The 22,879-nt window shown below is 43.5% G+C and overlaps 1 protein-coding gene across 1 annotated transcript in view; it reads left to right on the top strand.

Annotated features, from left to right (window-relative positions):
- LOC118804602 (CREB-binding protein-like) overlaps positions 1 to 22,124 on the top strand; it is a 74,722-nt gene extending 52,598 nt beyond the window's left edge. Inside the window, 26 exon segments of the mRNA XM_036565140.1 lie at positions 2,250 to 2,352; positions 3,010 to 3,147; positions 3,276 to 3,393; positions 4,285 to 4,456; positions 4,921 to 4,983; positions 5,153 to 5,274; positions 5,885 to 6,052; positions 6,164 to 6,412; positions 7,049 to 7,213; positions 9,243 to 9,423; positions 9,925 to 10,043; positions 11,081 to 11,263; positions 11,265 to 11,321; positions 11,964 to 12,052; positions 13,722 to 13,802; positions 13,992 to 14,048; positions 14,611 to 14,688; positions 14,781 to 14,848; positions 15,045 to 15,195; positions 16,612 to 16,758; positions 16,857 to 16,970; positions 17,122 to 17,287; positions 17,425 to 17,606; positions 17,998 to 18,160; positions 18,276 to 18,557; positions 19,507 to 22,124. Coding sequence (XP_036421033.1) covers positions 2,250 to 2,352; positions 3,010 to 3,147; positions 3,276 to 3,393; positions 4,285 to 4,456; positions 4,921 to 4,983; positions 5,153 to 5,274; positions 5,885 to 6,052; positions 6,164 to 6,412; positions 7,049 to 7,213; positions 9,243 to 9,423; positions 9,925 to 10,043; positions 11,081 to 11,263; positions 11,265 to 11,321; positions 11,964 to 12,052; positions 13,722 to 13,802; positions 13,992 to 14,048; positions 14,611 to 14,688; positions 14,781 to 14,848; positions 15,045 to 15,195; positions 16,612 to 16,758; positions 16,857 to 16,970; positions 17,122 to 17,287; positions 17,425 to 17,606; positions 17,998 to 18,160; positions 18,276 to 18,557; positions 19,507 to 21,762 — 5,672 coding nt within the window. The 3' untranslated portion in view covers positions 21,763 to 22,124.
- Positions 22,125 to 22,879: the final 755 nt, after the last annotated feature.

Below are 22,879 nucleotides of genomic sequence, written 5' to 3'. Positions count from 1 at the left end.
TGTCCAGAATGTCTTGGTGCTGAAGCATTAAGGTTTCCCTTCACTGGAGCTAAGGGTTCTAGACCAACCCCTGAAAAACAGCCCCATATCATCATCCGTCCTCCACCAAACTTTACAGCTGGCACAGTGCAGTCAGGCAGGTAAGGTTCTCCTGTTGCATTCGCCAAACCCAGACTCGTCCATCAGACTGACAGATAGAGAAGTGCGATTCATCACTGCACAGAACACGTTTCCACTTCTTGTGTGCAGCTGCTCGGCCATGGAAATCGATGCCTTGAAGTTTTTGTGCTGATGTTGATGCCAGAGGAGGTTTGGATCTCTGCAGTTATTGGTTCAGCAGAGCGTTGGTGACTTCTTTGCACTATGTGCCTCAACACTCGACGACCCCACTCTGTGTCTTTAAGTGGTCTTACACTTTTCCACTCACAGTTCATTGTAGAATATCTAGGAGGGAAGACTTTTCGCCGTCTGGCTTATTGTAGTGGTGGCATGTTTCAGCACCATACTTGAATTTGGTGAGCTCTTTAGAGCAACCCATTCTTTTACAAATGTGTGTTAAGGCAGACTGCATGGCTAGGTGTTTGATTTTGTACACCTGTGGTAATGTGACCAATAAAACACCTGAATTCAGTTATTAAGAGGTGTGTCCCAGTACATTTGTCCACATAGTGTTGTTCGAATCTCTGTAACTCGGTTTCCTTTTGCAGATACAGCTCCACACAAGACAAAGCAGTAAACAAACATCTAGTGTCCATTTGCAAATATGCATTGTTCCTCACAGACCAAGCAAAGGCAAAAACAAAGGTTTTTTGGGGAGCTGCGGGGGTGAATAGGAAATTTCTGGGTTTTGTTAAATCACCAACAATTTGGAAACACTAAAGAGAAGAAAACTAAAGAGTATGATTGATTAATTTGACATGAATTAAAGAAGAACAAAATAAATAAATATTCTCTTAAGACCAGTGTAAGTAAACAAAAAAAAATAGAAATCCTGTCTGAGTGAGGTGGCAGAAAGTTGGGGTGAGGGAGTTATTATGGTTCCGGCTTCTGGAACTGTCACACGAGACTGTGGACGTCTGGGTCGTGGTTTTGGTCTCAATTTCAGAATCGTTACCCCCCACCCCCCGCCCCCCCTCTTCCACGTATGACTCACATGGTTGAAGCTCAGACTGAGTGCCATTTGAGCTGCTTTGGGAGGTTCTGATCCTTTTGACGTATGAGATGAGTTTTATATTTGCTGGTGCACAGCTGATCCATCATCTTGGTTGTGCCACGCCCAAAGTTCATAATGTTTTTTTTGTTGTTGTTTTTTTATATAATTTTTATTATTATTATTATTATTATTATTTATTTATTTCAATAAAGGTGCACACTCCAGTGTCAGCGCACAATGGCACCCAGTGACTCTGAGCATTTTCCAGCTTTTCTGCACAGCACAGCATGCCAGTCAGCGTTTTGCCATTACTGTGTTAAATTAAAACCTGAACCAGATCACAGGAAGCCATAGTAAAACACACATGGCTGGAAATGTATACAGAGAAAGGCAGTCATTCCTAAGTCTTAAGTAAATAAACACTAATCTGCTGTCAGTTCAGCTAAAACTACTAGGATAGTCGTTTTTCACCTTGTACCTCTTAGCTGGAAAACTGCAATTTAGTTAATTCTAAAAGGGATAAATTTCATAAATGAGTTTTATTCCGTTAAAGTTATACGAGTAGAGTGTGAAATTAAGTTGAGCTTCAGTGCATCATGAAATCCCAAATTTGACTGTTTTGACAGTATTTCATTTTTAAAAAATATACTGAATACACACACGACTGGAGCAACTTTTTGCAAGACAGTGAGATAAACACTGTTAAAACAATACAGCCCACATTTTTGACATTGTAAAAAATTACTCTGAAATGTTTTGTCCAGAAAACAAGCTGAATATGAATTTATCAATTATAACGTTCCAAAATTGCTGAAGTTGATTTGCCACTTTTTTAGATGATTTTTTTTTTCATCCCTTACATACATAATCTCTCTCATATAATCTTACATACAAGCCCACCCACATGCAGTATTGACATATGTGGGGTTGTGCTCACACAAACCTGTTCTGGTAAATTGAAAAACCTGTAATCTGATCAACTGTTTAAAATCTCAGACGTCAAACTAGTCAACAGGCCTGGGAAACTGGTCGGTCACTGTGGTAAGTTAGGCATCCACTGTTGTACTAATGATATGAAAACTCTGTGTTTCTACAGGTGCTAACCAGATGAACCTGAGTGGGGGGGCAATGGGGGTGCCCTCGTCAGAGCAGGCCAAGCTGCATCCAGACACAAGCATAGCATCCACTCTAAATGCCAAGTATGTGACACATCTCTTGCGCACTTAACTTCCAGGCATAATGATTCATTCAGTTATGATGCATGTAATTAATGAAACTAAATGAATTTGCTTTAGTAGCAGTGCTGCATGGAAGCTGCATGAAGTTTGTCTGAAATAGTTTTAAGATCAGTTCTGACAGAGCTGAGCCAGAGATGCAGGTCCCTGGAGTTTTATATGTTCTACTCGATCAGGGAAAATCCCTGTAATATGGGCCTAAATTGGACCGTATGAGGTTTTGTAATGAGGTGATGTTTTGAAATATTTGTCAGTATTTCCTGGCTAAAAATTCCAGGTTATGGATTATTTCACAACACATGCTTTTAGACTTTTCCTCAGACGGTATGTGACAATCTGGGAGACCCACAGCAAAGTCAAGAGGATTTTTCTCTGCCGTAGCCTAATGGCTTATTAATGCTCTGTTCTTATCAAAGCCTTTTGTCAATAACAGTTAAAGAGAATAAAAAAACATTACACACAGTCGTTCATATTAACGTTATTTGACAAATTATCATCCAGTAATGATGATTTGCTACTTCACCCACATTTACCCACATTTGAAGCAACTCCATGTTTCCTCCTTTGCAGCATGGATGCTCGATCGATTTTATAAGCAAACACATTTTCTCTCTCTTGCAGTCAGCTGATGTCAGACGGCTCTGCGGTGGGAACTCTGGGTAACGTGCCCACGGCGGCCCCTCTCTCTGCCAGCGGCGTGAGAAAAGCTTGGCATGAGCATGTGACTCAGGACCTTCGCAACCACCTTGTACACAAACTGTTAGTACACATCTACTGCTGCGTCTCATGAGACTGTATACTGATCTTTCTGTGCCTCCATGCTCAGTATTCTGTTATTGATTCAGAGTAGAACGTGACGTGTGGGTGTGTGTGTGTGTTTTGTACAGAGTGCAGGCCATCTTCCCCACCCCGGACCCTGCAGCACTGAAAGATAGACGGATGGAAAACCTGGTGGCGTACGCACGGAAAGTCGAAGGAGACATGTATGAGTCTGCCAACAGCAGGGTGAGGAGACGCACTCGCGCACTTCAATTAGACCTCAAGGCTTCAAGCTCTAAAAGTAGATACCAGCACTAAAGATTAATGCAGCCAGGTCCGGTGTAATGCATCGGTTTAAAGGGGGCAATGCAGCTGCATTGTTCCCAACAATTAAGATTGATTATAGACGTGTCATTTGGTGCTTTTTGGGCCATTTTTGCACTCTGTTCAAACGTGAATATCCTTATTTGTACTGAATTTATTCTCTATATAAAAAAGTCTAGAGATTTCGTCACACGTTGAATCATTTCTGGTAGAAATGCTAATGAATTGAATTGTTGGCAGTTGGAGATTTACAGCCCAATTTCCCCTCCCTTTTCAACGTCCTATGATGGATGTCAGATATGTACTTGGTGCATTAAAGGGCCCATATCATGAAAAACATGAAATTTCCTTGCTTTTTTTAATTTATTTTTTATTATTTAATTTTTTTTTTTTAAATGAAAGAGTTTGATATAGTATGTAAAGTTCTCCGTTCATTCCCCAGTTCGTGCAGCGCACATATGAAAATTAAAACGCAATAATAGCCTGGTTTAAATTCATTGTTTTTGTGGTGTCATGAAAACAAACACGATAATATGTCCTCTTACAGCAGTGCAGCTCCTCCCATTCATTGAAGTTATAAAGTTTGAGCCTTTACTGCTTTTTGAATGAGGCCAAATACAGCCGATTTGATTTTATGCGATAAGAAGAGTTTGGAAAATGGTCACATAAGAATGAATTATGACTGTCTTTGGTACATAAACACGCAATCATAATTGGATCATTTGGGGAAATAAAAAGAATACAAGACCATGTTTTGCTTTACATTTGACTGTACTTACTGTTTGTACTTTGTCGTGTGGTGGGTCTTTGCAGGATGAGTACTACCATTTCCTAGCGGAGAAGATCTATAAAATCCAGAAAGAGCTGGAAGAGAAGAGACGCTCTCGGCTGCAGAAGCAAATAATTAACCCGTCGCCTATGACTGCAGCCGGAGCACAGCAGCCTGCTCTGAATCAGCCCAACGCCTTGGGACCCCGGCCACAGAGTGAGTTTGACACACAAGTGTGCGCTCAATGTCTGAACCAGCCCAGTGAACTGGGACTCCAGCCACAGAAGGAGTTTTACACGCATACATTTGTATTCGTATCTTTATGAGGACTTGAATTCACTCATGTAATATTGTTGCTGATTTAATGCTGTACCTGCACCTCAACTTATCCTTAGACTCAAATCTTTTGGCTCTTTATAGTTATACGTCTGAGGAGAAAGAAGAGCTGTTTTACTTGTGATGAGCTTGTGTTAGCATCGGAATTAGCTGCAGGCATTGCACTTTTATAGAAAAACCTGTCTGAAGAACAGATCTAAACGACATGCAGTTAATGTTGTGTTTAAAGGAAAGAGACAAATGTGAATTCGTCATCATACTCATGATATTCTGATAGACAGGCAAATAAACATATCTATACTGACACTCATTAACACAAACTCTGTCTCTCTCACTCTTTTCAGATGGACCTGTGCCTATGCCCAATGTGCCAAACCAGATAATGAACCGCATGCAGGTTACTCAAGGTACTTCAGTTTGCGCCGCCTCCTTATCGTGTGTGTGTGTGTCTCTATACAGTGGTTGAGTCTTGTGTTAACATGTGCATTTGTAGTGTTTATCTGTGGTTAATTGAATCTCTGTAAGTGAGCCATGAGAATATATACTAACTGACCATGTTTATTATAACGTTTGTAGGGATGAACCAGTTCAATCCGATGCCCATACAGAATGTGCCCATGTCCCAGGCTCCAATGGCAGCTCGAGCCGCCTCCCCAATGAGTCACCCACAACAGATGAACATGAGTTCTGTTCCTCAGGTTAGTACATGTTGCATGCACGTAGAGGTGGGCAGTGTGATCGTATTTATCATAACCATGACGGAAGTAGCTCGGGAAATACGGTGTTTTCATCGTCGTGGATAATGTCAGAAATTAACGAAACCTGACCGGCTGAATTTGCCATAGCACAGTTTGTAAAACCCTGACCAAAAGTCATATTTATTGTTTTTGATTATATTATTTAAAGGTACAGTGTGTACGATTTAGGAGCATCTAGTGGTGAGGTTGCTGATTGCAACCAGCTGGAGATCCCTCCCTCACCCCTCCCTTTCCAAGCATGTAGTAGTCAATTTCTGCTTATAGATCCCTGCAAATCTTGCACACTGATTCTATTTATATCTAATAAAATGCTTTTCACATTGACATTCATTTGACATGGTATGATAGACTGTAGAATGAATAGTATATGCATGTATAATCGAAAGTCCGGTTATGTGGAAGAATATTCTTTGTATGTATTTGCCTTATTTTATGGTCACCAAGACAAATTAGATTAAATTAGCTTCTTTCACTTTTTCTTCTCCGTCATTTCTGAACATTTTGAATGTGCGGCTGGCTGCGACCGTGATCATTTCCCTGTCGCTTTCAGATGGGTATGTCACCGACACGGATGGCTCAAGGCATCATGGGAGCTCATGGTGGGAACATGGTGGCTCAGGCACCAAATCAGACGCAGTTTATGCCGCAGTTTCCCACCAACACCAACGCCATGAACGTCAACATGGGCCAGCCCAACACGCAGGCAGCTGTTACGCAGGTGAGGCACAACTTCACAAACAGAATACTTCTGCCGTGTGTCGTAGTGCAGTGAATATACACAAACTTGTAAGATGTGTGATGTGAGTTTCTGTGATTCCTTCCTATCTAGCAGACGCAGAACCACCCTATGAATGCACTTGGCCCGTTAGGCCCCCAGATGAACTGCCCTGCACCCCCTCAGCCCTCTCTCGGTGCCACTCCGCCCCCTAGCGTGGCCACAGCCTCGTCAGCTAACCTGCCAGCGCTACAGCCTAACCAGGCCAGCACCCCAACTCCCACCCCGGTGCAGGGTACCCCGCCACATAGCCAGCCCCAGACGGAGCTTCCCGCTCCGGCACAGCAACACCCTGGCACACCGGTGAGACCAAAACCCCTTTGTCCTCGCTTACGCGCTCTCTGTCCCAACCAGAGAACCTCAGTCCCACTATAGAGGAACTCGAGAGCTAGTCCTCACTTTTGTGTGATTTTGACTCCTAAGCCTAAAGTAGAAGACTAGTTTTGAGAGCTAGAAGAGAAGATGAGGACCTGCTAGGAGGCCATGATAGAGTGACTGGGGGCTTATTTTATTCTCTCCATTTAGGGATGAGTCTTTTAACCATCTTTGCTATTTAAATATTCACTTTATTAAACATAATATTTAAAAGTCCAAACAAGATATTTTATTCAAGTAATAATTAAAATGCAGTTAAATATTTGTTTATTCTATGCAGCTAAGAGGTGATCAGTACTTGATTGTTCAGTTTGAGTTTTAGATGTATGGTGTTTTAACCTGAAAGATTAATTTGAATATCTTTATTTAATTAACCACACCTGTTCCTGTTATCTGTTGGTTTACTGCACTCAAATCTCAAGTGTGAACTCTTAGGAAATATTGCATAGTGCTACAAACTGCTAATCTCCATCTTAGAACAGCATTTTGAAAAGGTTTTTAATGCCGGTTCACTGTTTTATATCCAGAGCAAACTGAATCTTCCTCTGTCTCGCTTTTATTCAGAGCGGTGATAACCGCGTGCCCACTCCAGCATCCACGGCGAGTGCGGACCTGCACGCCCAGCACGCTGTGCCCGAGCTGACAACGGCTGCCGAACCAAAACCAGAGCCCAAACAGGAAGAGCAGGACTTTGATTCCAGTGCTGTGGAGACCGAACCCAAGATGGAGGTGGGTGCCTGTTATAGCCAGTCTAGGCTAAAGCTGTAAGCTCTTACATTTTGGCTACTTTCACATTACAAGCCTCGTTGCTCAAATCCAATATTTTTGCTCAAATCCGATCTCTCTGACGCGATGGTTCACACTCGTTTAGGTAAGTGACTCAAATCTGTCATTAATGTGATGAACCGGCGTCCTGAAATGACCCTCATGAGCTCATCCTACTCAGTAACGTCACGTGAATGAATCACGTTCATCATCAGCACAAACTAACGAGCAGAACGAGCTTCGCTGAGAAGATAATTAACTGATCAGCTCTCAGCTTCATTATTAGAGCGAGACGAAGGAGAAAAAGGTGAGATGAGCTGCTTTTCCACCGTTTACAGGCTTTAACTTCTGTTCAGCGCTGCTGCCATGGTAACGCTGAATGATGGTCACGCGCAGTGGAGAAAAAGCACATGAATTCTGATCTGAGCATCACATTAAGGTCACATGGCCACGAATCGGACACGTATCCAATCTAGGACCACATATGAAAGTGGCTCAGGTCAGACTTGAAAAGATCAGATTTGTGTCCACACAGCCCTGAAAACATCAGATCTGAGTCACATTAGGGCAAAAAATCGGATTTGTGCCGCTTTAGCCTGGTAATGTGAACGTAACATTTGTCCCCAGTGCCCATCTCCAGACCTAGGTGCCTAAATATTTAATTAGTTAGACAGATTTTTAAGAATTTAAAAGTAAAAAAGCATTTAATGACTCATGTGAAAGTGGACCTTTGATTCCTTCAGTAAACAGGAGAAGATGAATGCAAAAATAATGATGCTCGTCTCTTCTTTTACTCTGAAGTTGAGTACTTCAATGTAGATGTTAGCAGCTGGACAAGAGGTAAGGTGAGAGAGAGGGGTTTTTGCATCCAAGGCAAGCCAACTATTGGAGGAACATTGACCCTTCCAGATATACCAGTTAGGGCTGCACAGTATGGATATAATGTTCTATTGAACTTACATTGGCAAACTTCATACATGGCAAAATATTCTTTTGAAAAAAATCACTGACAATAATTTTTTTGAAAACTACTTTGTGTTATTTATAGAAATGGCACAATACGAGCAGCTTTTCAGTCGGCAGCTGTGACAGAAGAACAGCTAAACAACCTGGAATCAGCCAGAAATGAACCCAACACCATTCGCCAAACTAAATGGGCTGTAAGATGTTTTACAGACTGGCTGGAACAAAACAACATTAATACTGATCTGGCAAAAACTGACAAAACTGAGCTGAACTTGATATTGTGGCAGTTTTATGGCTCAGTCTGATTTGATCAGACTCTGAAGATCAGACTACACGTTTAGTGAATGGTATTGGGTTCATTTCTGGCTGATTCCAGGTTGTTTAGCTGTTCTTCTGTCACAGCTGCCGACTGAAAAGCTGCTCAGTGGTGATGACAGTTTGGGAATTTAGTGTAAGGAGCTGGAGAACGAACTGCAGACTGAGCAGCGAGTGGGCGGAGCTCGTTACTCTGATGTAGCAACAAGCTGCTTGTTAAGGAACTATAATTTGGTGAAGGAACTGCGAACATTAAAACATTAAATGCCGCGTTCACGGCCCAGTTTATTAATTTATTACTTTATTTATTTAACTGTTGTATAAAAGCAATAGAACACTCGAGGAGTGTGTTATCACGAATAACATCACAGCTGTGATGATCTACGGCGACACTCACATCACACTCCCTCTCGTGTTCTATTGCTTAAGCAGGTTTTTCAAGCCGATCTACAGCCTATGTTTTGCCTTTATTCAAGTAAATTAGCTTTTTGAAACAAAGGAAAAGTCCAGTAATGAACTTGGTCTCTGCTGATCACATGCATTCTGGTTGAGAGTATGTTTTGAAGAAGTGGTGTCTTATTTTTCCAGAAGATAGTTTTGCAGTATTTTGTCATATTTCTTATCTCTTTTTGCAGTTTATCATGATGAGGCTTTGAGTCTCAGTTCGTCTTTTTGAGCATGGACTAACAGGTATTACTTTTCTGTTCTGCAGGCGGAAGACGACTCCAGCTCTCAAATGGTCAAGAAGGAAGAACCGGAGGGGTTAGAGACAAAGCAGGAGCCGATGGAAACCGAGGACAAAAAGGCAGACGTGAAGGCAGAGCCCAAAGAAGAGGAAGAAGGCAGGACGAACGGCACAACGTCCTCCTCACCCTCACAGTCTCGTCGGAAGAGTGAGTGTTGGACTGTCTGTACTGTGTACTATGAATGAAAGCTAGTGGAGTCTTCTTCGTTTGATCTTATGTTCTTTAGACTAACTGGTCTTTGCTTCTTCTTTTATTCAATTTTTGGTATGTTTTCACGTTTTTCACTAATTTTACAAATTGACTAAGATGCAAAAGAAAATGTTCCTGTTGTTTTATGTCCAACCCAAATTTGGCTTGTTTTGCTATATATAAGCACATCTGGTTCATTAAAATAACAGCTGCTCATAATTTGAATAATTAAGGACAAGAAAATTTGAGTCTCACAATCTAGTCTATGTGCACCAAGAAATGCAACACTTTTCAGCAAGAAAAAAAAGATTAAAAACAGGTCAAGTTGACAAAATATTGGACACTTTTAGACTGTTTTGCAGGCATAAATAAAACTGGCAGTAAATCTTTCACGTACACTGTAAGAATAAAAGGCTTTTCCATGCTATATCAGTTGTTTTTATCCCTCTCTCTCGCCAGTCTTTAAGCCAGAGGAACTGCGGCAGGCGCTGATGCCCACGCTGGAGTCTCTGTACAGGCAGGACCCCGAGTCTCTTCCATTCCGCCAGCCCGTCGATCCCATACTGCTGGGCATCCCTGTGAGTATCACACACCTGCTGCAGATACATCTCACAGAACCAAACATCGGCCTTAACCACAACCTACATAGGGATATCTGCTAGGGCTTGACCAATATGATTTTATAGTGATTTTAAAGACCTGGAAATCAGTTGATATAAGGTCATATCATCAAAAATTACTCTCTCCAATACTTTTTTTTTTTTAAACAGTGCTTGACTGACTGATATGACTATCAGATGTCAAGTACCGTCGATTCTCAGTAGTTAAATTTCTTAAACATCAGAAAATCACATTTTAAATCTAAAACAAGCCACTTACAAATAACTGTCACTTAATCTGAAACCATCATTTCGAATAAGAGTAAATATAGCTTCAATGTTTCTGACATGGGAGTTGTTTAAAATATTATCGCATTCCTGACTGTGGTTTTGTTACGTAACATTTAAAGAGAGATTATCCAGAGTTATTGGCCTGATTTCTGCCAATTCTGATAGATCTGTGCAGCTATCTGCTGACATTATTCCTCAGAGGACACACTGGCCAGGCTCTAAAAGCCTCACGCGGAGCACCTGGACACATTTTTGTCTGGTGCTGCTGTGTTAGTTGTTATTGCAGAATGACCTCTGCAATCATGGAAGGTCACGTGTAATGACATCTGTTTTTGCCTTGGTTTAGTCTGTTTTTGGCAGGACATTTTTATTCTTATAATTAGTGATAGTTTTGTAAACAGGTGCTCTGATAAACCACAGAAATGTCCTTTAAGTGGGCGGTGAGCTCACTGGCAACCTTACAGTGTTTCCATTAAGTGTTTTGTCTTAAGAATTGCACAGATGCTCACAAGTGCTGAAAAATCAGGCATTCCTGTGCAGTGACTTGCGCTGAACTGTGCTGTTTCTTTTCATCTCGGCTAGTAATCATAATCACAGTATCTGTGAAATGAATCACAGGTAGCATTTTTGTTATCCAGTTTTACTGCGTGTGCTTTGTTACGCCAGTTCTGACCCTTTGAATGATTTCGCAGGCGTTGATTTTTGTTTGCTTTGTCTGTCCGTAGGACTACTTTGACATTGTGAAGAACCCAATAGATCTGTCCACTATAAAGCGGAAGCTGGACACGGGGCAGTACCAGGAGCCGTGGCAGTACGTAGATGATGTGTGGCTCATGTTTAACAACGCTTGGCTCTACAACAGGAAGACATCCCGAGTGTATAAATACTGCTCCAAACTGGCCGAAGTGTTTCGAGCAGGAGATCGACCCGGTCATGCAGGGCCTGGGCTACTGCTGCGGAAGGAAGGTGAGTGCGCACTGCACTGCTGTCTATAGTCAGTCCTTTTGTGGTAGAAATAATACAGTTTGTACCTCTTACATGAACATTGTTGATTAGTAAAGCCTTGTTAGGCGTCCAAAGTTTGCACCTTGTAATGGAGGCTTATGCTTATGTCAAATAGACTTAATGTTGTAGTTTTTGATCTATAAAAGTGGTCAAAAATACATCTCTAAATACATTTAAGAGAACAGACATTTTTAATAGAACCCTAGTACCAGACGTGTTCCAGCTTTCCTCCACAACATCTGATTTCACTTACTCGGCTCCCATATTTGTGGAAAATTAGTGCAGTGGAGTTGATTATGTGAAAATATTGTGAATAATAGGAAGAAATATCTGTGTATCAAGGCTTACAAACTCAAAATCTGGAGCACTGCACAGTTCACTGTTCTCCCTGCTGCAACACATCTGATTCGACTTGATGATAAACTGTTACAGCAGGGAAAATGCTAGTCTGTGCATTTCGCATTCCTCCAGGACTACAGTTTGAGCTGCTCTCTGGCTCTTCTGAGCTTCTGATCGTTGATATTTCTTAGCGTGTGTATGTTTTTGTTTTTATTTTCACTTCTTCTTTGCGTTCTCACATTTTACAACTTCCTCCACCTGCAGTACGAGTTCTCCCCTCAAACGCTGTGCTGCTACGGAAAGCAGCTTTGCACCATTCCCCGAGATGGAACTTACTACAGCTACCAGAACAGGTGAGAGCCGTCTGACTGAGCTTGGACTGAAGAGGTAACTGTAAATAGTGAATTTTTTTGGGATCAGTAATGTTTATTGTTTCACAAGATAATAAACAACAGGGGGAGAGGGAGCAACAGACAGCCAAAACAAAAATAAAGAGACATAAGAGACATGGACAGCAAGAGTGATCATAGGTGCAATCATCATCACAGACAGTTAAATAAAGGAGGAAGGGTCTGTATTGAATGCAAACTTCCAAAACACGCAACACAAAAGTTTGCCATGTTTTTAACAGTCATAGGCTTAGCCTCTTATTCTCCAGGGTATATTTTGGTTTTTCCGTCTGAATTTACATGAACAAATCAACTGCATGAAATAAATAAAATAAAAAATTTACATTAATTTGTTTATTTTTTTGTAAAAGCTCCCCTCAAATTAACAGAACATGCTTTATGATCACACATATTGCTATATGCTTACAATTTACTGCTGAAAGCCAGAAATCTTAGACGCTCTTTGTATTTTTGTATAAAAATAATTTTTACAGAGCAGATCACTGAAGATACGCCATCTGTTTACAGTTTATAGCCCAGATTTGTGGAAAAATGGGCCGACAAAAAAATAGTGAGTTCAGCTTCTTTTGGTCGACAAAAAAATAGTGAGTTCAGCTTCTTTTATTATAAGCTCTCATACAACCCCCACCTTTAGAATGTAGCTTATGAAATATGAAAGTTATGAAGAATATGACGAAGTGCGTTTTGAAACCACCGGTGGTCTCAAGGAGTTGAAGAGGTTAAGTCGCGCAGCAGTACATTCAGGTTTGGCGACGTTAAGTAAATTGACAGCGTAAATAGTCTATTTAGCTGATTCAGAATGAGCAGAGTCTTTGCATCAATTGCATGGTTGACAAACTAAGTTCTGAAGACGGCCTGCCCTTTGTTCTGCTACCGTATGTACATTAGGTCAGCATTAGAGATGAAGTTGCAGATACGGTATTGTTGCTGTCATAGTTTCTGAAATGTAAACTTTATAGAGTAAAATAGTCAAACTTTACCTTTGTTCTCAACTCTTTGGGTTTGTTCTTAACTACTTATTTCATTTTTTGTGCTCCTGCAAAAAAAGGGAGGCATCACAACAAAAGATTGTATGCATCTCAGCCCTACAGCAGGTTTATTTACACACAGGCTCGGCTTGATTATCTGCTTTTTTTCCCCCTATTTGCATTTTCTATATCATAAAAATGTGCTCAATTTCTTTTACTGAGTTCTTGTAGTTTTTCTATGGAGATCCTGCATACAATAATCAGTATTTCTGGCTCTTTGTCTCTTGTTGCCAGTTTTATAGATTGACAGTTGTAATACGCACACTGGCTCATGGCAGCACACTTTTTTTTCTCTTCTTGTTAAATAAATGCCTGATTACTCATAACGGACTCCCCTGCGCCCCCTGCAGTATGGACTGGACGCACTGGTCAAGCTGATTGCTCCAGTAAGAAGCCGTCACAGCTGCAGAGAACCATATTCTGTAGATGTGAAGCTTCAGATGACTTCAGAAAAAAAACGCTTTGTTGATGAATTAAGAGAAAAACAGAAATGTTTTTAAAAAATTAAAAAAATCGTAGAATGTATATAGTGATAACTCTTTAACTCTCTTTTGCTATTTATATTTTACTGCTTCTGTGCACAGGTATCATTTCTGTGAGAAGTGCTTCAATGAGATTCAGGGAGACAGCGTGACGCTCGGGGAAGATCCTGCACAGCCGCAAACGTGAGCACTCTTTCTGCCTCTAATAGGCTCAGTTACACTTTCATCACCAGTTTTTATAACATACCTTCATGGCAAAACAGGCATATGCATGTGTGATGCATGTGCATGTATGTAATTTTTCCTTTAGGCTGGAAACGTGTCCAAACTCCAGACTGTTTCACAATTTATCTCAATTTTCTCTTTTTGTAGTATGATTTCTAAGGACCAGTTTGAGAGGAGGAAGAACGACACACTAGACCCTGAGCCGTAAGTATATTGCTCCACTTGCACCGTTTTAAAAAATTAATAATAATAAAAAAGTTTCCCTTTGTACCATGAGACAGATTTAAGTTTGTGTTTTGTTTTAATAGTAGGCCTGTGTAATACATGATAAGGCCCTGCCACATAGTAGTTTCTACTCAGTGGCACCCCCTGCTGTCAGCACTGGTGGTTTTGATGACCCTCCCACTTTCGAAACCCGTAAGGCCAGTTTGCCTCACGCAGATTACCCGTTGTCCTTAACAAAAATGGTTTTTCCGTGAGGAATCCCTGTTGAGGGTGAAATTTAATCCAACCTGTGTTTCAGAATGTCAGCGAAACCAGCAGACGTTGTTAGTTTTGTTCAAATTATTAGTCTCCAAGTTTGCAGTGCAAAAAATAGCTCTTCAGAGTAGTCCAACAAAGCCATACTTACATTGGTTAGTGTGTAAATCCATAAGAACTGAGAGAAAAATGATTCCTAACCTTCTTTACCTGTTTAGGCGTCAGCTTTCAAACAGTTGTGCGGCAGTTTGATCAGTCAAACTTCATTTGTCTCTCTTCCACTCAGGTTTGTTGAATGTAAAGATTGTGGGCGCAAGATGCATCAGATATGCGTGTTACATTATGAAGTCATCTGGCCTGCTGGGTGAGTCTTGCAGTAAATTGTAAAGTCTGGGTTTGTGAGGGGAGAAAATACCTCTTGTACAGTTAGATAACTGATGATCTTTGTGTCCACAGCTTTATCTGTGATAACTGTTTGAAGAAAAGTGGGAAGACAAGGAAGGAAAATAAGTTTTCTGCAAAAAGTAAGTGACGTCTTTTAACAGTACTCTAAAGAAGCTGTACAAAGCATGGGCTCTAAAAATAAAAATAAATACCACAGAAATGTGTGTTTATTGTGCCTGATAAGCCACTGCCGGCAGTTTCTGACTTGTCATATTGCAGACCGAAGTCTTACAGGCTGAAGTCTTAATTTTCTAACATTATCCGTGTGTGTAACAGGGTTGCAGTCGACACGGTTGGGCACATATATAGAGGACCGAGTGAACAAATACTTGAAGAGGCAGAACCATCCAGAAGCTGGCGAGGTGTTTGTGCGAGTGGTGGCCAGTTCAGACAAAACGGTGGAGGTCAAACCCGGCATGAAGGCCAGGTAACCACATATATGTATAAGATCAGCGCATTCACCTGTATCCTCCAACAGCATATGCACATAGAACCTGTCCTGCATGTGTACTTTCTCTTTTGAGCTGCCTGTTTTGAGGGAATTGGCAAATATGCCAGCAGCCATGAGAGGGTTTTGAAAAGTGATTAAAAAAAATTAACACAAAAGGAAAACGTCTGTTGGAGCGTATCAAGGAACGAGAAAGGTTAAAGGAATACTACACCTCAAAATCAGAGCATGTGAGTGGAGCGGAGTGGCAGACATTTCCACTCCCCACTCAAAGCGCTCCTTGCCCCTGCAGAGTTACAGGGGTAGTGGTTGAAATCTTCCTCTCTGAAATGGGACCCTCAAATAAAAAGAGCATCACTTCATTAACAGCTACTAGCGCTGCTCTGTAGGCGACCCTGCCAGTCTGCAGTGACAGCAGAGGAGGGTAAAGTTCAGCTCCTCACTGCTGGGCTTTAGTTACATTTAGGGACTCATATGCTTTCAAAGAGGGGGGCAATTATTTATTATCACCACCTCTAATTCTTCAGTGATATGAAGCTGAAGTCAGATATTCACCAGCTTCTTGTTTGAATTTTCCCCGTTCCACCTTAAATGGTGCAGCAGATACATGCGTTAGCTAGCTTCTGAGACATTAGCATACCATTATGAAGAAAAGGACCATAAAACACTGAAATGACAGTAAACTAAGAAAATACAATGATTATCGTAATTTTTTTTTTAACAGAAAATTCTCACATTTGTGGTTTTCTTTGGTTGCTTGTTCAGCCATCTTGCTGTTTTTTTTCTTTTTCTCATAACACTCTGGAGTGGTGCCTCTGAAAAACCTCTGTTTGGAAGGCTGTGTAGCCCGAACACTTCGCCCTACCCCTCTATCTCAACAAAAATCAGGACACCCTACCCCTAGATGTGAACACGCAAAATGAAGGGCTGAGTGGTAGGGGCGAGGGGTGAAATGGGATTGGGCCTACCTCTGTGTAAAATCTGTGGATCTTTGTTGTTAAGGAGCCTTTACAGTATACAGGTCTGATGAACAGCTCCACGGCGCAGACGCAGTGTACGAATGGCCGTTGTGTGCAGCTGTAGCACTGCTGCATCACTCACGTTACGCAGAGGTAGTCAGTGTGGGGGTGGGGATGGGGGAAAGGACTGTCTGGCTCATAGGATGAAGTGATTTCGGAGCAAGAGGGACCACGGACACACACTTTTCCAGAACGCTGCTCCGTGCTCCGACCAAAATCACAACTTTCCACTTGCTGCTCTGCTCCCACTCCATCGTTCACATGCTCTGCTCAAAACGCCAGCTCAGGCTTTGTTTCAACATTAAACCTGAGCTGTGCCTTTATAACAGGTAAAGGTAGGTTTAGATGATTTTTTAATCCTCTGCTCTCCTTTCAGGTTTGTAGATACAGGAGAGATGGCCGAGAGCTTCCCCTACAGAACCAAAGCACTTTTCGCCTTTGAGGAGATTGACGGGGTCGACGTGTGTTTCTTTGGCATGCACGTGCAGGAATACGGCTCAGATTGCCCTTTCCCCAACACCAGGTAAACATTCACCTGAGCACTGCTCAAAACTTAGATTCAGCGTGTAGACGTTTCCTGGTGACAGAGCCGCCATGTAACGCTGATGCTTCTCTTTACAGACGGGTATACATATCATACCTCGACAGTATTCACTTCTTTAGACCTCGCATGCTTCGAACAGCCGTTTATCATGAAATTCTCATTGGCTATTTGGAGTACGTCAAGAAACTTGGGTATGTTGCTCTTTTTACGTCAATTTTTGTATAACTAAATATATACATACATGGAATTCCAGTGAGGAAGCATATATATTTTATTCACTTGAGTGGATAAAACGGATAAGATTTGTTGCTTAATGCCAACCTGTTTAACTTTCCTCTGCAGCTATGTGACGGGGCATATTTGGGCATGCCCTCCCAGTGAAGGGGATGACTATATCTTCCACTGTCACCCTGCCGACCAGAAGATTCCTAAACCTAAGCGCCTGCAGGAATGGTACCGCAAAATGTTGGACAAAGCCTTTGCTGAGCGGATACTGCATGACTACAAGGTACAGCTGAGCGTACTGCTTCCTTTCCCTGGATGCTTTCTCACATGAATTTTTTGGAGAGTAAAACAATGAGAGAGCTAGAAATTAGTCATCTGTATGTAAGTAACGTCATTTAAATTTTGGGGTGCGTTTTGTAGGACATCTTCAAGCAAGCGACAGAAGATCGTTTGACGAGTGCAAATGAGCTACCGTACTTCGAGGGCGATTTCTGGCCCAATGTGCTGGAGGAGAGCATTAAAGAGTTGGAGCAAGAGGAGGAGGAGAGGAAGAAAGAGGAGAACACGGCAGCTTGTGAAACTCCAGAGGTGAGCTTTACTTTGTCACATGGAGTACTAAAGGTTTGCTCTCTCATTCTGTGATCTTCAGTTTTGAATGTGCGTAACGTTTGACTAGAGATGAGTTGGGCACACTTTGCTCTTGTGTAGTTGCTGCGTATCATGGCACTTGCATGCAGTGGTACCAACAGTATTTTAGGAATTTGATATTGGGGACCGTATTCCTTCCAACTAAACAGCATACTTTTGTTTTATCTATCTACACAGAGTGTTTTTAGGTATCCTTAAATTTTACTTCATTTGCTTGAGCAGTCATGATTTTGTCAGGTTCATATGACCAAGCAAAGCCTGTTTTAGCCTGCTGTGTGTGCTAATAGTCATCAGTCTCACTTATTTGCATCTTATGGCAACTCATTTTATCCCTTTCTCCCTTAGGGCACAACCCGGTGACAGCAAGAATGCCAAGAAGAAGAACAACAAAAAGACCAATAAGAATAAGAGCAGCGTGAGCAGAGCCAATAAGAAGAAGCCTGGGATGCCGAATGTAGCTAATGATCTTTCCCAGAAACTCTACGCCACAATGGAGAAACACAAAGAGGTGTGGTATTATTGTCGTTTCATTAGGTGCTTTTAGTCTCTTATTTCTGTGAGTTAACCTTGTACCGGGACTGGACTGTACACCCTCATCCCTAATGCTCAGTATGTTTCTCCAGGTGTTCTTTGTGATCCACCTGCATTCTGGGCCCATGGTCAATACATTGCCACCCATAATGGACCCTGATCCGCTGCTGACCTGTGACTTGATGGATGGCCGTGACGCATTCCTAACGTTGGCAAGGGACAAGCACTGGGAGTTCAGCTCTCTTCGCCGCTGCAAATGGAGCACCATGTGCATGCTGGTGGAGCTGCATAACCAGGGCCAGGACCGCTTTGTCTACACCTGCAACGAGTGCAAGCACCACGTAGAGACTCGCTGGCACTGCACCGTGTGCGAGGTCAGAACCGAGGAAATGCTAATAACAGAGGTTACAGCTGCAGTTGTGTTGGTAGTAGTTAGCTACTGTTGCTGTGTGCGAGAAAAAAGTTTTACGCCAGAGATTTACGTTGTTTTAGAGTTGTTAGTTTGATCCATGCCTTCAACATAGTGATATTGGAGGAGGTTTATTGAGGTAGGGGAGAGAAATCTGAGTACTTGGGCTGGAGTTCTGGGAAACGTCTTTCTTGGAGCTAGATGACTCGCGCTAAGATCAACGTAGAACTGAGATGGGGCCATGCTGGGGATTGCAAAGACCGTCATGAGAAATGGAAGGTAGTAATGGGAATCTATAGGGCAATAGATTGGAAGGAGGAGAGTTTTTAGGCATGATCCTCCCCCAAATTTCAGGTATTTTTAACTCCATACAGAGGTGTTGAAAGCACTTTTATTGAATAGTATTCCCATTTAGGTATATGATATATGTAAAGGGAGATTCACTCGAAAGAGGCCCTGAATATTCTGTAATAACTCTCGCTAGGGCGAAGCAATCTGAACGAAACAATGTGCAATGAGCTCCTCAGTATATGGAGCTTTAAACAAGCCGGGATGCCCCTGTGTCGGAGCGACGAGGTAGGCGCCGGACAGCCATTGCGATGTTTAACCTTCGTTTGCAACTTCTGGTTGCATACCCCCGTACCCCTTCCAGCATCGCATGTAATGCAATCGATTACACATACGTGGAAGTATGTAGCGTATTTATTTTGGCTCAGATCGCTTCATCCTAACGGGAATTACAACAGAATATTCGGGGCCTCTTTCAAGTGAATCTCCCTGTAGTTTAGCTGTTGTAAAAAGAGGGGAGGTAACCTTTGACTTCACCTTGTCTTTTATGGATTTGAGTTTGGTTGTACTGAGTATAATCTTCATTCTTAATTTGAATTTGTTTGTTTTTTTTTCCCTTCTTTTAGGACTTCGATTTGTGTATCAACTGCTATAACACTAAGGGCCATGAGCACCAGATGGTTAAGTGGGGTCTGGGTCTGGATGATGACAGTAACAGTCAGAGTGGAGAAGCCTCTAAGAGCCCACAGGAGAGTCGGCGCCTGAGTATCCAGCGCTGCATTCAGTCTCTGGTGCATGCCTGCCAGTGTCGCAACGCCAACTGTTCCCTGCCGTCCTGCCAGAAGATGAAGCGGGTTGTGCAGCACACTAAAGGCTGCAAGCGCAAGACCAATGGCGGCTGTCCCGTCTGCAAACAGCTTATTGCTCTTTGTTGCTATCATGCTAAGCACTGCCAGGAGAACAAGTGCCCTGTGCCGTTCTGCCTCAACATCAAGCACAAACTCCGTCAGCAGCAGCTGCAGCACAGGCTTCAGCAAGCTCAAATGATGCGGCGGCGCATGGCCACCATGCAAGGTCGGGCCATGCCCCAGAGCCTCCCGTCACCTCCGCCCTCCACAGCCCCGAGCACGCCCACCCCCCACCAGCAGCCGAACACACCCCAGACCCCGCAGCCTCTCTCCAACCAACCTGCCACACCCAGTGCCGGTGTCATGTCCCCTACTTATCCCAATGCTCCCCGCAATGGCCAGCCCCCAGCACAAGCATCCCAAGGCAAACCAGGTCCCCAGGCCTCCCCTCTGCACCAGCAGCAGTCTCCTCTCTCTCAGCCCCCACCCCAGCAGCAGCAACAGCCGCAGCAACCGCAGCAACAGCAGCCTCCTCAGCAGCAGCATCCCCCGCTGGCTGCCGTCAAAATGGCACGGCACATAGAGATGGTGGCACAGGCTCAGCAGAGCCAAAACTACCGCATGACCATGAATGGCCTTCCCATAAACCACCAGCAGCCGCGCATGCCAGGGGCCATGCAGCCACCAACCATGCAGATGGTGGGGCCACGAGGGCCACAGGTCATGCAGTCTATGGCACCAGGGCAGTGGCCCGGAGCCCCCCAAGCCGGTATGCAGGCAGCGCCATCACAGCAGCAGGTGGCTCCACAGCAGCCAGCTCAAGGCCCACCTATGCAGAGGCCCATGATGCCTCAGCAGCCACAACCACAGCAGCGCATGATGGTACCAACGCAAGGACAGCGTGCACCAGCACCTCAGAGACCTGGAGCAATCGCCCCGAATGCCCTGCAGGATCTACTGCGCACGTTGAAGTCACCCAGCTCCCCCCAGCAGCAGCAGCAAGTCCTCAATATTCTTAAGTCCAACCCACAGCTCATGGCCGCCTTCATCAAACAGAGAACGGCAAAGTACCACGCCAACCAGCCCCAACAGCAGCAGCAACAACAGCAGCAGCAGCAACAGCAAGGTATGCAGCCAGCGATGCAAGCTATGGCGGCCATGCAGGGTGTCCCGAGGCCTGGCATGCCCCCTCAACAGCCTCAGCAGCCAACAACACAAGGCATGGCAGCTCTTGGACCAGGTCAGCTCATGAACCCAGCACACCCCACCCCTCAGCTACAGGAATTGTACCGCCGACAGCTCTTGCGCCAGCAGCAGCAGCAGCAGCAGCAACAACAACAACAACAGCAGCAGCAGGGTGTGATGCCCCAAGCGCACGGCCAGTTCACCCAGACGCAGGGTGCTGCAGCCAGCTACTCGCAGCTTCGGATGCAGCAGCAGTTGGCCATGCAAGGGGCTGGCGGGCCCATTGGTCAGCTGCCTCCCATGGCCCAAATGGGGCAGCCTGGGCTGGGCATGGACAGCAGCACGCAGAACCTTTTGCATCAGCGCATGCTCCAGCAACAGCAGCAGCAACAACAGCAGCAGGCCGTCCTCAAGACGCAGATGGGTTCTCCTGCTCAGCCTGGCCCCATGAGCCCACAGGCTCATCTTCTGGCGGGTCAACCCCAGGGCCCACACTTGGCTGGCCAGCCCATGCCCAACACACTCAGCAACCAAGTGCGTTCGCCAGCCCCCGTGCAGTCACCCCGGCCGCCGTCCCAACAACCGCCACCCCATTCCAGCCCCAGCCCCCAGGTCCAGCCACAACCCTCACCCCAGCACGCTCCCGCCCCGCCCCATGCTGGATCGCCCCACCCTGGCCATGCTGCCCCCATGCCTGGCTCTATGGAGCAGGGACACATGGGCACGCCAGAGCAGAGCGCCATGCTCCCGCAGCTTAACCCCCCCAACCGTGGGGGGCTGCCCAGTGACTTAGGCATGGTGGGCGATACCACGGGAGACACGCTGGAGAAATTTGTGGAGGGGTTGTAGCGTTTTCTGCAAGACTCCCACTCCCCTCCTCCCCCACTTCCTTTTTACCTTTGTCCCCCTTTTTTTGTTTCCCACCCTTTTCCTCTATAAAGATTTTTTTGTACTGACATGTAAAAAGTTCCAAGAAATGTAAGAGGAAAAAAAAGAAAAGAAATAAAAAAAAAAACAAAAACAATACCAGGAATGTTGATGTTTCCTAAAGCAAGACTGATATTTCTTCCTTTGCGTTGAGGGATTAGAAAATTGCTGTTTAAAAAAAAGAAATTTAAATCACAAAGAATATATTTTTTGGTTCAGACCAAATGTGGTCATTGTTTTGTTTTAAATCTTATGTCTTTGTTTTCAGGTTTTTTTTTTCCTTTTGTGCGATATGGTTTCATGGTCTTTTAAAGAATTACAAAAGTTCATTATAATATTCATACCTTTTTATTTTGTATCCTGTCTAACTTTAAGACATTTTGTGTTTAAAAACTGTAAAATAATTTGTCTGGGGATTTGGGCAAGGTTTTCTCTGCTCTCATCTTTCCTGGCGATTGTATTCTAGTGTTGTACCGTTTTTTTTGTTTTGTTTTCAGACATGCATTTTGGAGGAAACCCCCTTTCCTCATTGTGAAGTCTTTATGAGGAGAACTATTTGTTTGTGTTGATAGGAACTGGGCATACACACACACACAAACACACCAGAAGACACACACGCAAACATGTCAAACACAATATGGCAACAACCCCAAGAGGATGTGCAAACACGGACAACATCTCAATGGCCTGGATCCAGAATTTCTGTCTTGCAGATGTAGAAAATTGTTGCTTTTTGTCCTAATTTTGTGATACAGATCTATAAGTATAAAGTGAGAGGGAGGGAGGCCCCTGAGCTGAGTGGGTTTGGAATGAGCGATCACTGGTTGACTGCTTTTCGGAACGCTCGAGTTCTGCTATCGACCCTCATTCCTCTCACACACAAACTTGAACCGGGGCTCCACTTTTCCTCTTAATGTAAATCATGCAAGTTATTAAGCAAAATACTATAAATATAAGGAAGAGAGAATGGAATCACTGTATAAACTGGTTAAAAAACTTATTTCTTACTTATATACCATATTGTTAAATAAACTGTGTG

Source organism: Colossoma macropomum, unplaced genomic scaffold (assembly GCF_904425465.1).
Source record: "Colossoma macropomum unplaced genomic scaffold, Colossoma_macropomum, whole genome shotgun sequence".
NCBI lineage: Eukaryota > Metazoa > Chordata > Actinopteri > Characiformes > Serrasalmidae > Colossoma > Colossoma macropomum.
This window is presented reverse-complemented; position numbering and strand designations above follow the sequence as displayed.